This window comes from Rhizoctonia solani, chromosome 9, assembly GCF_016906535.1.
Source record: "Rhizoctonia solani chromosome 9, complete sequence".
NCBI classification, from domain to species: Eukaryota; Fungi; Basidiomycota; class Agaricomycetes; order Cantharellales; family Ceratobasidiaceae; genus Rhizoctonia; species Rhizoctonia solani.
In genome coordinates, this window is record NC_057378.1 from 1,967,040 (window position 1) to 1,983,674 (window position 16,635).

Genomic DNA, 16,635 nt, shown 5'->3' on the forward strand with positions numbered 1-16,635 from the left:
GATCCAAACAATCTTCCCGGCCAGTGGCTGATGCATGTCGCTGGTCTGACAACGGACGCTGGTCTGACAACAGAAGTGTGGTTTGTATCTGAAATACAGCTGATAGATGGATAAGGCCTGTCGGACGACTGTCTGGGGAGATTAGCCAGGCTGACAGCAGCCATCTACATTTCATCTCGCTGATGATTTTCGGCTTTCGGGTCGCGGGCTGTTGGAAATGAGCAGTCTCGGATGTGTCCGCTATTTTGTATCTTACGGATGAAATCCCCGGGTGATAGATATGTGACATATATGTGTATTACCAGACAGATAGACAATATACCGACATTCATTACATATACGTGTAGAGGAGGGATATATTTCAATAACAGTCAGGCACCAATTTCGTGATGGCTGTATTAGGGGTGTTATCTTGCATGGGATGGCAGAGCAACTGTCCTGTAAGATGTGAGTATGAGAGGGCTTCTTCAGTTAAGGGGTCCCGGCTTTAGATGGCTAAAGGGTGCCGGGATAATCCTATCCAAGTGATCATACGTAGACGAGCCTTGCAGCTCATCGCTAATGGGAATATGCCGAATAGCCGAAGAACTAGGGGAAACCAGCCCCATCTATGTTTGGAGGGCTACGATTAGATAGAATTCTGATCGACCTGGGCGCTCATACCTCACCACAAAGGTTGCGATTAGGCACACATGACTATGCATGAGTATTTGACTCGGAGCGTTGCTCAAACTACTTTTCTTGGTAATGCCACCTTGAGCCGGTCGAAACGGATACATGGGTTAATATTGTACGTCTCAATGACTTGGTCTGAATTTCATTGGTTTATCAGCGCTCGATTGCGCACGTATCTCGTTCGTTTAATTATTCGGTTGACCCCTTGTGCAGACCACAAAGTTAGAGAAATTGGGCTTAATAATAACTCACGTGACGTTGCCACTCGTGGACGCCCAGCGGCTCGGCTCACCTCGAGGCCATCTTGGGGAAGAATCGGGGTGATATCAAACCTCGTGGGTGTGCACTGACCGAATAGGTACCCAAGCGCTCACATTTCGCATCGATAGACATATAGAAGAGAAAGGCAAGATGAGCGATCCCTCTCCGGGAAACAACCACCACCAACACCAGTATCGACTGCAAGGAGCGATGATAGGACCTACACCGACTGGATATCGACCGCAGACACGGCAGCCACAGCCAGCGCCGGGAGAGATGGAGGCATTTTACCAAGCGTATTTGGGACAGGATATTCCCTCGTCTACTGTGCCCTCGGCCCCCCATTCGCAATCCCAGCATCCTCCGACACTCGATACTGCCAATTTCGGTGTATTCGAGCCTCAGCCTGCGAGTGCACGTCCCTTTCCCACTTTTTCCTCCATCACATCCGAACGACCCGGGCCACAGCCCCACCAGCAGCAAATACCTGGTGACTTCATACCTGGTGGAGGCGCAGGCACGAATGAATGGTATCAGCAACAGGTAATGTAATCCAAATACTTTATCAGCCTTTTATCTCACATCCGCTGTAATCTCGATGGGTGGCGATCGCAGCGCAACAATTCGATGATATCGAACAATTCGGGTTCATCCGCAGCCCAACTCTCTTCACCAGTACGCGATGCCACCGGCCAGCATAATTTTTCTTACATTGGTTCCAACTCCAACGCCGGGAACAATTTCACCTCGCCCACTCGTCCGTCGCGCTACCCCAATGATTATTCTTCTGGGTCCGATTTTCCTTCGACTAGCGAGCAGTACAACTCTCCTCAGGCAGTCGGTTCTATGTCTCCCGATAAGCATTTTATGTCCTCGCCCGAGCAGATGCACTATACCCACTCCGCTCAGCCCATGTATTCGGCCGCGTCTCAAGCACCTCTTTTTGCCGGACAGGCTTTTACTATGGGTCAAGCTCAGCCATTTGCTCAACCTAGCTCGAGTCCGACGCGTCCCCAGGCCATGCCTCAGCAGAATTCGAGTCCCATTAGGATGACAGCACAACAGGGCGCAGGGTATGATTGGCGGCCCGTGGATAGCGGTCTGACGCCAAGCGGAGGCCCTGGCGGAAGCGCGGGTTCACACTCGAGCGGTGGGGGTACTAACGGAGGAGGGGCTTATGCAACGTCCAGTCAATCGGCGAATTCAAGTGGCAATCAAGTCCGCCCCCCGCAACATGCAATTCGTCAACCTGGATCTGGCTTGGGTCGCTCTCACTCCATGAGCTCACGGCCCACCCACCATAGGCCTACCAAGAGCGCGTCTGGCCATCTGGTTCCTCCTAATCCTGCCAAACGTCCCCGCCCCGAGGAGCCCGAGGAGGAAGAAAGCGAGGGGGACGATGACCCTCAGCAGTCCATGCCGAGTGGACGACACCATCGCAGTCCACAAAGCAAACGCCTGTAAGTGTCGTCTTGTCGAGTTTTAGAAGGGGAGGAAGGGCACTAACCACGATTCCGCCTCGCGCTCTTATACCCAACTCGTGGCCATCCCACCATGGCGCTTCTGCAATAATGATATGCTGTCATAACCTCGCTTGTCTTGCCGTCCGGTGGTTGGTTGCTCCGTGGCGCTCCTCGACCGGCGAAACCTACCCCCGTATTTGTCCCTGTTTTCCCTTCGTTCGACATGGTGCTTCATTGGGAATCGTCTGCATCTTGTGTGAATGGGATTGGGGGGTGATTGCACATCGATGTGATTCGATTATTGGATGCCTATTGGTGACTTGGGTCTTGTGGTATCGCTTGAACTTGCTTTTACGACCGTCTTGGGTTGGGCACTTTCGTTCGAATTGGGATTGGTCGCTCTTGGACTTTTGATATATTGCATCGACACTGAATTGCGCTTCCTCGCGGCACTCGAATCGTCTTTCTCTCCTCGACCCCGAATTGATTCCCTCCGCCTGTCCACCATGATGAATTTCGCACCATCTCTACCGCCCCCCTTGTTCTTTGTCGGCCCGATTGTCCATAGGCCGGGAGCATGCAGCAACTGTAAACGCCTCAAGGTATGTTTCGTTTACAGTTGGCCTCGTATCGATTGCGGTGTTGATCGATCTTATCTCCATTCGCTTGTCCATTCGCTTGTTTGGCATCTCCGGGTGGTGTCTGTGTATTCGTTTTCATGATGCTATGCCTACTCTAGATGAAGTGCGTTTTCGAAGACGGGATGGATATTTGCCAGCGGTGTAAGCATACGAACAAGAATTGTGTTGTCGAGGGTCGAAAGCCCAGACAAGGTCCCAAGTGAGCAGTATGATTGAAGTCTTTGTCAAATTTCTGACGCATATTGGGCAGTAAACGCGAATTGATGATGCGCGAGATTGCAAACAAAGACCAGCTTATCGATTCACTCTTGAGACAGGTAAGCCACAATCAATCGTTCGCTCCGCCGTCGAGAGCCTGATTGGTGCAAGATCCATAACCCCGCCATGCGGACACCCATCAATTGGCCGCCTAGCGTTCCGGCCCCCCAACAATCCACCAATCCTGACCGCCCGCCCGACCGCGATGTCGTTGCTTGGATCGAATCGATCAAGCAGTACAAGCCTCCTACTCCTACCGGCTCGATCGATGCGGGAAGTAATGTCCAGGGCCACACCCGCGCCACCTCTGAGCCTCTGACGATCCCAAATGACCAGCCCGATGACGACGCAGTCAGCTTTGGCGAAAGTGCTTCCAACGTCAAAGGAAGAGTAAGCCCCAAAGAGTATTATTTATCAAGTGCATTTTGTTGATGGGTTGTTTTGCGGCTCTAGGACGAGCGACCTCGTACACCTGTCGAATTGCGCCAAGACAGCGGCGAAGTCGACGATAAGCTCCATTCTATTCCCGACGGCACCTCGCCCGTCGGACTCATCGCCAAACTCTCGCTCCGCGCGAACCGCGATAAGCGCGGGAGCGATGCCGGAATGACGGGCGACGCTGAGGAAGAGGATAAATGGGTCGGGGTCGGGAATATGACCTATTTCGAGGCGGGGCCGAGCGCGAATCCCGAGTTGAGGCGGATGATCATCGAGAGGCAGATGCCGCCTGAGATTCTGACGCATGGAATTATCAAGCCCAACGAGGTTGAGATTTTGTTCAAGATGTGGGTTAATTTTTTTCTTTGTCGTGTGAGGAATTGGGCTTATGGGTTTTTGGGGGGTTAGATTTTTCGATCAATTGAATGTGAGTTGGGTTTAGTGGCGAGATTACAGGATATCGTATTGATTGATTATATTTCATAGCCGTTCCTCTCGATTCTTGATCCTCATATGCATACACCCGCCTTTGTCTTTGGTAGATGCCCATTCCTTTTCACAGCGGGTACGTACCTCCTCGTTCATAATAGCTTGCAGCTAAACCCTACCCCCGCAGTCTGTGCTATTTCCTCCCGATATTACACCAAGCGCCCAGAACTATACACCATCGCGATGCACTTTGCCAAGCAATCCGCTGCCACGGCGTTGATCGACGGGTGGAAGAGCGTCGAATTGGTACAAGCGTACATCATCATGAGCGTCTATCCCGTCCCGGCTCGGCGATGGGAAGAAGACCGTACCTGGTTGTACCTCGGACTGGCCATCAGGTGAGTCAGAGAGTTTAAGTCATGCGAGCACTTTTTTGGGCTGATTTCCATCGGGTGTAGGATGGCGACCGACTTGAATTTGCATTTGCCTTGGCAGGGCAAGGCTACTGGTGAAGCTCACGAGCGCGAAATATTGAACCGGACGAGGACATGGTTGATCTGTTTCAATTTGTGAGTAGACTCATTCAGTGTATTTCGTTCGCGCACTTATGCATTTTGTAGGGACCGGTCCGGTGCTACGCAGTTTGGACGACCTCCAACGATCCGGGAGGACTATATTGTGAGGAAATCGGGTGACTGGTACAAGCGGAGCAAATTCAAGTGAGTTCTAACAAGGTCAAGTTCTAAATTCGATCGACTGACTGACGGCGCCCGATAGCTTGCCACTTGATATTCATTTGACTGGGTATACCCATCTGCTCCGGATTGTGGCTCGTTTCTTGGCAAGCGTCTACTCGGATTCGAACTCTCCCACCGCCTTGAACAAGGTATGATATCAATTAAATATTTATGAATGTCAAAACTCACTAGGCAATAGAACGCGGATTTCTTGACCTTGTGTACGCAGACGGATGAAGAGTTGACTGCGTTTGAACGTGAGACCAAGGAGTTATTTGAAAAAGAGTCTGATCCGAATGGTTCGTGGAATACGGTTCACAGTAATTCGATGAGTATTGACGATAGGTTCACCCACAGATCCGGCGTGTAAGTACAGGTGTGATCTGCTACCCTTGTGAGTATCACTTTGTTAAAAATCGTACACGTACTAAATTAGGTTATTTGTCTAGCCTGTCAAACTATTCTCGCGTGGTATGTTTCGGCGCTTATCTGGTCCGCTTGTCGCTCACATGTTTGGTCTAGGTCATCTTTTCTTTCGGGCACCAACAAGCTTTCCAGAGAGGGCTTGAAAAGGGGAAAGTGTTCTTTGACAAGGTGGGTCGCCGGTTGGCATTATTGCGATCTTGTTTAAATGGTGTTGTCATGCAGTGCTACAAAGCTGCCTCGGAGGTTATTCGTATAGCGATCGAAATCCTTGCACCTAGTGGCCGGTTAAGTATGTATGCTTTTTTGAAACTTTTTTCTAGTTTCCGACAGTTGAACCAGAATATTCCCCGGATGGTCATTTCGTATTCCTTAGCTTTGCGGCTGCGTTCCTTCTCAAAGTTAGTATCTTCACATTACTCCCACAGTACCTTTCTTAAACTATCCACTCTAGATGCTCCGTCCTCAATTCGCCGCAGCACGCGAACGTTCCCAATCTCAAAACATTATCGCTCTAGTCAGCCGATTGGCCGAAGTTCTTGGTTCCAACGAGGTGGCCATCGACGACCGGCACAGCCCGCGCCTATACTCTCGATTCCTTTCTGGGCTTATTCAGAAACATACCCAAGGATCGATGATTCTCGCTGCGCCTTCGAATGTGAATACTGGTGGAGGTTCTGGTGCTAGCGGCGGTTCAGCGCCCGACAGGTCCGGTGCTCAGGGCAAGGGCAAAGATCCAGCGGGGGGTGCACACAAGCCTGCCAACCCATCTATTTCAGGATCGAACAAGAGCGCGCCGGCTACAGATGCAGGTTTTATGCACGAATCGCCACCATCTGGGCCCGTGCCGCTACCTTCTGAAGCGGATGAAGCTCGCGATCAGATCGGAATCGTGCCGCCCGTAAGAATGAAGAGCCCGCCGATTGTCATTCGTCCTCCGACTATCGACCAGAGTATGCATGATCATTCTCGGCCCAACGGAGTTCACCAGCGAAGCCTCTCGGACGGACAACAGCCAGCTTCGAATAGTATCATGGGTGGCTATGTCACTGTCGAGCCCAGTGGGGATACCCTTTCCTCAATGGCGAGCACCACTCAAGGCGAGACGACTATCACCGACGTAACAGGCGACGATATGGAATTCGAGGATTCGCACAATATGCTGGCGGCGATGGCAGCGCTTCAAGATCCTACCTGGTGGGACACGAGCTTATTGCCCGGCTGGAGTGCGAACTTTGCAGACGACGGAAGTAACTCTTCGCAAGAAATGAGGAACTGGTACGCGGCCAACCATCCGCAGGCGAACCATCCACAGGCCAACTTGCCAATGATGAACAACCTACCGAACCTCATGGTGCCAGGCCTTGATTTTACCCAGGGTATGCAAATGAACCCGCACGAGATGGGCATGGACCACATGATGGCTGGCTACGGGTACCGATGATAGGAAGCGATGTGGTATGAATGCAATGGTTAATGGACGAATTGTACTAATAATTTACGAACTTTGGACAATTTCTCAAAAGCTGACTCTTCTGTTTTAACAACTGTATGCTTTTTGTGTTTTGTATGCGCTGACTTGAAGAAAATATTTCAATTCTGTAATGAAAGTAGTTATGGTATTTTGAATTTCATGACATCACTGTGTTATTCCATTTGGCTGCCACCGATCCCGTGATCCACTACCTTTCTTCGAAGAACCAGCATGCTCATCTCAAACAGCGACTACCCGGAGGATACCAACCACTCGAAACACTATACCTGGGTCTACATCCGACCAACTCCAATTGGGCTTGCCAAGCCCCCAGTAATAGCTCACGGGCCGGGACAGATTTGATTCTTAACGTCATCTTCCGACTTCGTGATTAATCAACCGAATTTCGTTTAGTCAAGTAATTGTACTATTTTGTTCTTATAGGCAAACATCTTGTTCGAATGCTCAGGAGAAGTGAGGCCGGTCTCCCTTCGGCACTTGGCAAGCGCATGGACTGTCTGGGGTGGGGCCGAGGACGTGCTCTTCGACTTCGGGTCATCTTGCTTCTGTCGTTCTTACCATGTAACGATGCAATCATCCAACTCGGTGAAGATCCTATCAGGGACCATCTCCGACTCTGATTCTGTAACTCTTATAATATATATACTGCGAGGCTTTGAACGAGCATTCATCAACTTGTCGAGATGGTGCTCAACTCGGCGGCTCTCGGATTACTCATATCGAGTACTGTGGCTCTCGCTGTTCCAAACGGGTTTCCTCAAAGTGGGAATGGGCTCTGGTACAAGGAACCCGGTGTGAACTGGGCTACCCAATATTTACCCATCGGAAATGGTTACCTGGGAGGTTAGTGGATTGCATTACGAACCGATTGTCTGTGAGCCTAACTTTTGTTAACTCAATATTTAGCAATGGTAAACGGAGATCCAGTCTCTGACCGCCTTCAACTTAACATTGAATCCTTATGGTCCGGCGGCCCGTTCGCAAATGCTGTAGGTTTATATGCCATTTATACATGTAAATTTGCCTAAACAAGTTTCACAGAGTTACAACGGGGGCAATCATCAAAAGCCAGAGTCGGGCTATCTCGCTACTCAGCTTGCAAAGATCCGAGATACCATTTTTACGACTTCTAATGGAGGCAAATCAAAGGTAACCGCTTAAATTACGTTACTTCATGCGAGCTCCAACTCATATTTTGTAGACGTTGCACCCCTACAGTCAAGCAATGATGGCTACGGTATGCAATGACCTGCATTAACATCAACATAATATTGACCTTTTTATTAGGCTCTTATTCAGGTATTGGATTCATCAACATTACCCACACTGCTTCAGGGGGAATCACCGACTACGCTCGCTGGCTCGATATGGACAATGCGCTACTCAATACCGTATGGAAAGAGTCGAGTGCTTCCTTCAATAGGTCAGGAAGGGCCAGACCAAGGCTTCTCGATCACTGACTGTAAAATATTCAGGACATATTTTTGCTCGAACCCAACTCGAGCGTGTACAGTGCACACAGTCACCTCAAACGCAGGAGCATATTCCGCTGCCTATTCGTTCTCTTCATTAAAAGGTCTTCCCAAGCGAAACATCACCTGCTTAGACGATACAACTGCTCAATTACGTGGGACCGTTGGACCTCCAGGAATGTTATATGAACTGCTAGCCCAGATACAAAATTCGGGCCCCGACGGTACCGTACAATGTACTATCGACCCGGCCAGCGGTGAGGCTCAGCTGGTTGCCAACGGGACGACTGAGGCTTGGGTTACTTGGGTAGGGGGGACTGAATATTCTATGGACGCCGGAGACGCTGCCCACGGCTACTCGTTCAAGGGACCAGATCCTCACGGTGGTCTTGTAACTTTGCTCAAAGAAGCCTCTTCGCAAAGTGTTAGCTCCGCGCTCAAGATTCACGTCGCGGATTACCAAAAGGCCTTGGGTGGGTTTTCTCTCGATATTGGGCAGGAATTCGACAGCACGCGGACTACAGCCGAATTGGTCGATAACTATACGACTAATGAAGGGAATCCGTGAGTACCACTTGGATTATTATCAAATGGTGGATTTAATTGGATGTTAGCTATATCGAGTGGTTATTGTTCAATTATGCCCGATATATGCTCGTTGAAAGCACTCGAAGCTACCTTCCGGCCAATCTGCAGGGGAAATGGGCCCGTGATGCCCTGGCGCCTTGGGATTCCGGTGAGTTGTTATGCTACTGCTCAGTTCGACCTTTTATTGAATATTATGGATAGACTACCGTAAGTTGTCTGGTTCCCTTGGTAGAGCCTAATTTGATTATATAATCAGATGCCAATATTAATCTCCAAATGAACTACTGGATCGCCGAAGTGACCAACCTCGATGTAACATCTGCACTCTGGGATTATATGGAGGTAAGTGTATGTGGGATGCCCGGCACATTTCACTTACAAATTGATCATTGTAGAAAACATGGGCCCCACGAGGTGTAGAAACTGCGGCCATACTATATAATATCACTCGGGGATGGCTCGTCCATGATGAGGTGAGCAACCAAGCTGTTTTGACCGAGCTTATACTAATGCTAAATATCTGCTCCAGCTAAATGTACGTTATATTGCCTTGTTTGGTTTACTCTGCCGTGAATGTTGACACCCCGCACAGATATTTGGTCACTCTGGAATGAAGAATTTTAGTGCAAAATCAACCAACTACCGAGAGGCGCCTGCTTGGATGGTACGTTGAACTCCCATACTGTTGACCCGATGATTGACATAAAGCCAGATGATGCATGTTTATGATCACTTGGATTATACGAATGATGTAGCGTGGTGGAAACGACAGGGCTGGCCGCTTCTTAAAGGCGTTACCCAATTTTGGCTCGATTATTTAATCGAAGACAGGCATTTCAACGATGGGACTCTCGTGGTCAATCCGTGCAACTCTCCAGAGCAGGAACCAACCACATTCGGTAGGAAGCGTTTCAGTTATCGAGGGGTCGATTATTCGCTGACAAGCTTGCAGGTTGTGCAAATTCCCAGCAAATCCTTTGGCAACTCTTTGAATATGTGGAGAAGGGCTTCGATGCCTCGGAAGATACTGATACTGCGTTTCTGGAAGGTTAGATAATCACAGGATTACCCTCCCAGTTTGGCCTTTCACTAACAACCGAGTCCAGAGGTTCGAGCTAAGAAAATCAAACTTGACAAGGGTATCAAAATTGGTTCATTTGGTCAGCTTCAAGGTAAATAATCCTTGTTAACAAAACTGTACTGGCACATATATAAGCCTATGGAACAGAGTGGAAGGTCGAGTTTGATAGTCCGACCAATCTGCACCGTCATCTTTCGCATCTCGTAGGATTATATCCAGGCTACGTGGTATCAAACTTCAAACCGGCGACCGAGGGCAATCAAGGAATACCAGATCTTACACGCGAACAAGTTTTGAAAGCTGCTGAAGTATCACTAATTTCTCGGGGAAATGGAACAGGCCCGGATGGGGACTCCGGTAAGTACGGATTTACCTAGTCTCTAACATGTGATTTATTTATTTTCAAACCCTACCCTCAGGCTGGGAGAAGGTCTGGCGCGCAGCATGCTGGGCTCAACTGCAAAACTCAACTGCATTTTATCATCAATTGAAGGTGAATAAAACCGCGCCAGGCAAAACATAGCAATATTAACTCCAATTTTAGTATGGGATCGAGAGGAACTTTGCATTCAATCTCTGGAGTATTTACGATGCATCTGAGACAGATCCAACCTTCCAAATCGATGCGAACATGGGTTATTCTGGCGCAGTCATAGTGAGCATAAATAACCGGATACTTAACCTGTGATCAGTTTAGATAATTCAATTTTGTAGAACGCATTGCTGCAAGCTCCCGATACCTCTGCATTATCTGACACTTTGCGGGTTACACTCTTGCCCTCGCTTCCTAGTGCTTGGAACAATGGGTCTATCAAGGGCGCTCGAATTCGTGGTGGAATGTCAATTGACGTAGAATGGTCAGAAGGCAGGGCTATAAAGGCTGACCTTACGGTAGACCCCGTAGTCAGGCATGTGCGTCAAGTGGAATTGTGGTATGATGGGAAGTCTGTTGAAATTTTCTCCGCAATCGCCGGATTAAAGAAGAGCTTCTCGTTCTAATATTCTAGCAGCGAAAATCATAACAATAGCTCAATTCTGGCTGTATAAGTTGTTTCCTTGTTTTATTGCGCTATATCTACAATTGAAGGCAAATAGTGGGGCGTCTGAACGAATACATAACGCTCATGAGATGAGAAATATATCACAGTCGTTCAATTAAGCACGTTACAGAGAACTAAATTGACAACTGATTCATAGTATCATGAGTAATTTAATGAATTCGAAAGATTGCGATATATTCTTGTCCTCGGACAATGAGTCAATGCGATAACAGCACATCTTTCGTTCGGTGCCCGACCTTTGATCGGCTTGGCGTTTCTTGTTCTTCGGTAATTCCTCCTCATACCGAAATACGTACTGATATGGTCCCCTTCAAAAAACTACTACACGTATATGTATCAGGTTCCCGTCCCTCAACGCACTGACCAACTAGAAATGTTGGGAACGAAGACCCCAACGGGCTCCCTACATATATGCTAGTATGTCAGTCCAACAAACGAGGATGACCATCGGGAGTGAGTATCAGTGCGCGAAGATAGGATTCCATTACTTTCCCGATGTCAATGAAATCAGCCGCATTTGTGTTATATAAAATGGTGACATATTTTTGAAAATATTCAACACTACTAGCTGTATATTGAGTAAAAGCACAACCCGAAGTTGGTCAGAGTCTCGTTAGCCTTACGCCTCTTAGAAATATTTCTGTGCTCACTTTAAGCGCTAAGGCCTTCAATTTAATTATAAACATTTTATCCATGTATTTAATTCATACACCGAAATGTACAAAGGACGCCCATCTCTCAAAATTCTTGCACCCAACCTTCGCGCGTAGCTTTAGCACCGCGCCGTGTAGTGCTCTGCTTGCCTGTAAATGGTCCAATACACCCCTAGTGAGTAGACTGGTGTACACATCCCGAGATACTTCTGGGGCATCTTCGTCGTAAACCGACCACAGGGTTGCGATGACACCTGAGTAACCTGCGATGAGTAGCCCTGCGGCCAAGTGAACTGCTTCATCTGGTAGATCAGCTGCACCAGTCGCCGTCTGACATGCTGATAAAAATGCCAGCCCTTTGTTTTTGAATGCCCTCTGGGTAATTTCGAAAAGCTTCAAGCTACCATCATATAGATGGAATGCGCTATTCGTTGGGTCATCCACTTTCTGGCTGGCATGACAAGCAAAGTGCACCCAATCACATTGTTCCATCCCAGAAAGAACAGCATCGATAGTCGCTTTATCGTCTTTGAGCTCTAGATATGGTATCGAAACACCCTGAGACTTCTCCCTGATGTTAGCCAGCTCAACAATTGTATTAGATATGCGAGAGAATCCAGGAGTATTCTCTTGGCCGACACCTAGGATTCCTGATGTGACCCTTGATGAATCGGTGGATGATGTCAAAAGTGCGCTGATTGTTGGAGTGTACGATGAGACTACTAAGTCGAAGGCGTCAGGATGGGTGCCGTCGTATAAGCCGGCGGCATGAAGCGGAAAGCCGGCAAGTTCACCAGTCGTGCACCATGTTATGTGTGGTAGTTCCCTATCCGGAATTATTTCCTGCACTCGAGCGTGAGCTACTACGCAAAATATTAAAGCATAATCAACTTACTTTGACTCCAAGAAAGTTCAATATAGGTCCGACAACCTCCGCTCATAAAGTGGCCAACAGCTTTTCAAACATGGCACGGGGATCGTAACCCGCGCGTTTGATTCCTCGGGCTCCTCGGGATAGTAGAGCATAATCTTGAAGTAACGGATAGAATTGTGAGCGGAGGGACACCGCCTTTGACCGAGATATCCCTGCTAGCGGTAAATGCCTGATTTCACTACTGTTCGGACTAAGAAAAAGTGCGTCCCCTTGGGTTTCGCCAACGTTGATGATGACGACCGGCCCACTTTTGGCCGCATCCATTAGCATTGCTTTGGACTTGGGACGCAGAAAGTCTTCAAACCCGGGAATGCTACGAGTTCGGGTTATGAGTTGATCCCATTTGGACGCGAGTTCACGATGGCGATGTGCGTCTTGCTTATAATCAAGCATTTCTCCTACGGAAGATACGAGAATGGTACTTCTAGAACCTGCACTTTCAAGGTAATTACCAATAATCTGAAGCTCATTGGCAAGCTCCGCATCAAGAGATTTCAATGTATTAAAAGGGGTTCGAAGTTGAAGTATTTGATTCCAGACAATCGACCGCCCTTGCTCAAGCCACTCAAGTGCCAAATCGAATGATCTCAGTGATATAGCATGAGACACCGCTTCTAAAGCCAAGTCCCCCATCGTCCTGAGGTACCCATAACGCTGTGTAATAGTGGTTCCAACCCAGAGAAGTTGAGGTATCAGCCCCATAGCCCGCCCATATGCGACCTGTGCGATGGGGAGCTTGTGTAACGATGATAGTTTGGCCCATTTACGAGCAGCTAAGAAAGTGATATACGAGGCCCACCCTTGAGTAGCCGGGTATGCTGCTTGCTGATAGAGCTCGATGGAAGCGGTGAGATCGTCTTGGTTATTGCACTTGATTGAACGAGCTTCATAAGCGCACGCAAGGTAATAATATGACTCTGAACGATAAGAGTTATCATCTGGAGTACTCAAAATGACCGCGTTGTATTGCGCTATTGAGTTATTTAGGTCGTCAAGGTTGCCGCTGATATCGAATCTGCAATGATATGATCTGCCAAGGTTGATGAACCACCATGCTTTATCGGCAAATGTATCCGACACAAGCCCAAGAGAAGAAGCTTGGTGTCGGATTGCCTCGTCGAGGTCATTGACCTCTTCAGAGGTTTTGTAGCGCGCGTAGTGTGCACTTCCCAAATGCTGGATGTAACTGGGCCGAGATATGTGGCTATCGGGAATCAGGGAAATTGCTCTTGTAAGGCATCCAATTGCTAAGTCAATTAATAACGGATTTTCTTCGGCTTGGTATGTGTGCGCCAGATGTCTCAATACTTGGGGTTTCTGCGGATGATCGTCTGGGATCAATGATAGAGCATGAATAGAGCAGTCTCTCGCTCTCCTGAGATCTGAGCTCTCTCCGAATAACGTAAATCGACTAGTATAAAAGCCTCCAAGGTTGTTTATCCAGATCGGCAGATCGGAGTGTCCTCGAGGGAGTGTTGATACCGCTAGATTCAGGTGCTCGATTGCCTTGTCAATATCAGCGATCGCACCAAACCGTGTGAATCGACGATACAACGAGTTTCCGAGGTTCAAGTCGATTGACGGTCGTCTATAATGATTATCAGGGCAAAGTGATAGAGCCTCGATCTGGTGATTGATTCCGCGTGACAAGTCTTCAACGTTGCCTATGGCCGTATATCGAAGTTGATATAAAATTCCAAGATTACTCAGCCATACTAATCTATCTGCATGGTCCTCAGAGGTCAGTGAGATTACCTTGACCTGGCATGCAATCGCATTCTCTAGATCTTCAGCCTTTCCTAGATGCTCAGAGCGGCGCTGAAAGGAAATCCCCAAGTTATTCAAGAAGAGTGCTTTGTCCTCGTTGCTGTCTGGTGTGAGGTTAACAGCCTGAGTTTGGTATTCAATCGCTCGATCGATGTCCGCTATGTTACCCAAGCGTTCAAATCTACTTTTCAAGATGCTCCCCAAGTTACAAAGGAAAGTTGGCTTGCGGGGGTGATCGTCCGGAGTAAGTTCTACGGCTTGAGATTTGGAATCGATTGCCTTTTTCAAATCCTCTAGGCCGTCTAGTCGTTCAAACCGCCGTTGGTATGTGTTACCAATATTATTTAACCAAGAAGGCTTCTCTGCATTGTTATCCTAGGTGAGTGATATGGCTTGCTCTTGGTAGAAAGCTGCTTTTTGCAAATCTTCAATTTCCCCAAGCCTCTCATAGCGACCTCGGTATGCGCAACCAAGGTTATTTGCACTCGTTGGATATCCCAGGTGACCGTGAGGGAGAAGTTTGAGAACATTGTTCAGACAACCAATCGATGCTTCGATGTCTTTGATTTCGCCAGAGCGTGAGAACCGATCCTGATAGGCTATTGCAAGGTTATTAAGCTGGGACGGTTTGTCCGGGCGGTTATCTGGTATAAGCAACAGTAGTTGGCTCAGAAGCTGAATATTCATGTTTGCATCATGAGAGAAATAGTTGAGCATAGTCTTCAGAAACGCTTCTTCCTTTGAGTTCTCATTGGGTTGCGGGCTAATGACAGGTTATTTCTAAGCATCCAAAACAAGATAAATAGTACCTCTCATCATTTTCCCCTACTGGTATAACTGGTAGCCCCACGTCTTTGCACTCATTGGCTGTATTAAGATTGTTGAGAGTAGAAGCTGCGCCTTTGGAGTCGACTTCTTTGGAACCAGCGCCACCGTTTTGTGGATGGTCAATTGCCTTTGTTGATTGATGATCAAGTATAGAATCTGTAGTTAGGAGATCTTTGCAAGTGGCCTTGTCACCGGGTTCAGGCACCGTTGGTCTATTCGTAGCTTCGGGAATAGCATAGTCCGCCACCAATGACATGATACTAATTAAAGTTAAAATTCCTTTTCTCAATTCTCTGAGACGCAGCTCACCTATTGACACACTTTTTGGGAGAATATAGATTAATGTTGTTCTAGTATGTGGCGGTAAGTAGCTAATTTTAATTACCGACGCGACCGAACAATTCTTTCGCTTATCGGAGCAGCAATCCTATCAATCAGAGATTAGTGCACTGCATCGCATTAGGGTATGGTTAGGATATGGAATCAGTGAATCAATCGAAACACGCCGTTGATCACGTGGAAACTCTTTTTTTTGGATTCATATTTACAGAGTTATACGCGAACAAGCCAAACCACTCACAAGCCGAGTTAAACTACGCTAAGAGAGAGAAGAGAAAGCAGAAAAGAAATGAGAATAAGAGAACGCAAGAGAGGTAGGGAGACTCGGGGGAGCCTTTCGACCCGACACAGACTTGTAAACTCTGTTTTTATTCTTATGCTGCTTGCAAGCTTAAGTCATTGCCGCTCAACGGATTGATGTGAACTTATTGCTGATCACATAGGACTCGACCCTACTTCCATCTTGAACATAACGGTAGATATACAGCCTAGTATAATAAATCTTCCGGGTATAGGCGTGATGTTACTTTGACAATTGAGAGTCAAAGGAGTAATACGCATTTAACTTGCAAGGCAGAAGCTCATTCACCAAATGCCTCACACAGATTGAGAGCACAAATCAGTTCGCGGCGTCTTGCCTTGGAGGTATGATGGATCATTTATCTATCTGTACTGAGAACCCCGTTCACTAGGGAGCGACGACGGGTATTGATTTTTACGGGTTGTGCGGGTCGAGTTGTTTACTAATTCCTACTTGTCATAGCGCACAATTATCTAGCAGGTTGAGGTAGGTGCAGGTAAATCAGAAGCATAACATCCGTTCAAACCCGTTAAAGGAGGCGCAGCAACCCACTAGTACCTAACTTCAGCGCTTATCAGAAACGGTTGACTCCCGCCCCGTTTCTGATGGTGAGTCGAGATTTTCTCCCCTTGTAGAACAATTCTCAAACTTTGTTACGGTCATTTTATGCAAAATAATCATTTGAGTTGTTTTATTTACTCACAAATATTTAAAGTTTCCGTATAAAAAAGCAGTTTGCAAAAGAGTACAGTAGTGACTTGGTAGGCCGCACGTGTTGAATGGGTGCTTTT

General features: G+C 47.7%; 4 protein-coding genes across 4 annotated transcripts; 3 read left to right on the top strand and 1 right to left on the bottom strand.

Moving 5' to 3' along the window:
• Positions 1–1,086: 1,086 nt before the first annotated feature.
• RhiXN_08133 (uncharacterized protein) lies at positions 1,087–2,400 on the top strand (the record flags this gene model as incomplete). The annotated part of the gene is made up of 2 exons (XM_043327949.1): positions 1,087–1,479; positions 1,552–2,400. The coding sequence occupies 2 exons, from the start codon at positions 1,087–1,089 to the stop codon at positions 2,398–2,400; spliced, it is 1,242 nt and encodes a 413-aa protein (XP_043183334.1).
• A 304-nt stretch (positions 2,401–2,704) lies between these two features.
• On the top strand, positions 2,705–6,769 carry RhiXN_08134 (Fungal specific transcription factor domain; the record flags this gene model as incomplete). Its single annotated transcript, XM_043327950.1, has 18 exons — positions 2,705–3,001; positions 3,139–3,239; positions 3,291–3,357; positions 3,410–3,688; positions 3,752–4,083; positions 4,145–4,163; positions 4,223–4,301; positions 4,353–4,563; positions 4,624–4,734; positions 4,786–4,884; positions 4,943–5,051; positions 5,102–5,201; positions 5,260–5,296; positions 5,352–5,373; positions 5,425–5,496; positions 5,551–5,617; positions 5,668–5,726; positions 5,780–6,769. The coding sequence occupies 18 exons, from the start codon at positions 2,705–2,707 to the stop codon at positions 6,767–6,769; spliced, it is 3,051 nt and encodes a 1,016-aa protein (XP_043183335.1).
• Positions 6,770–7,503: 734 nt separating this feature from the next.
• On the top strand, positions 7,504–10,960 carry RhiXN_08135 (glycoside hydrolase family 95 protein; the record flags this gene model as incomplete). Its single annotated transcript, XM_043327951.1, has 19 exons — positions 7,504–7,663; positions 7,727–7,809; positions 7,862–7,969; positions 8,022–8,057; positions 8,108–8,282; positions 8,334–8,856; positions 8,907–9,028; positions 9,082–9,087; positions 9,137–9,222; positions 9,276–9,353; positions 9,410–9,415; positions 9,473–9,544; positions 9,593–9,779; positions 9,833–9,928; positions 9,987–10,052; positions 10,109–10,318; positions 10,381–10,454; positions 10,506–10,616; positions 10,676–10,960. 19 exons carry the CDS (start codon positions 7,504–7,506, stop codon positions 10,958–10,960), a joined length of 2,484 nt encoding a protein of 827 aa, XP_043183336.1.
• A 766-nt stretch (positions 10,961–11,726) lies between these two features.
• On the bottom strand, positions 11,727–15,460 carry RhiXN_08136 (CHAT domain protein; the record flags this gene model as incomplete). The annotated part of the gene is made up of 5 exons (XM_043327952.1): positions 11,727–12,518; positions 12,571–12,611; positions 12,660–14,738; positions 14,847–15,139; positions 15,186–15,460. The coding sequence occupies 5 exons, from the start codon at positions 15,458–15,460 to the stop codon at positions 11,727–11,729; spliced, it is 3,480 nt and encodes a 1,159-aa protein (XP_043183337.1).
• Positions 15,461–16,635: the final 1,175 nt, after the last annotated feature.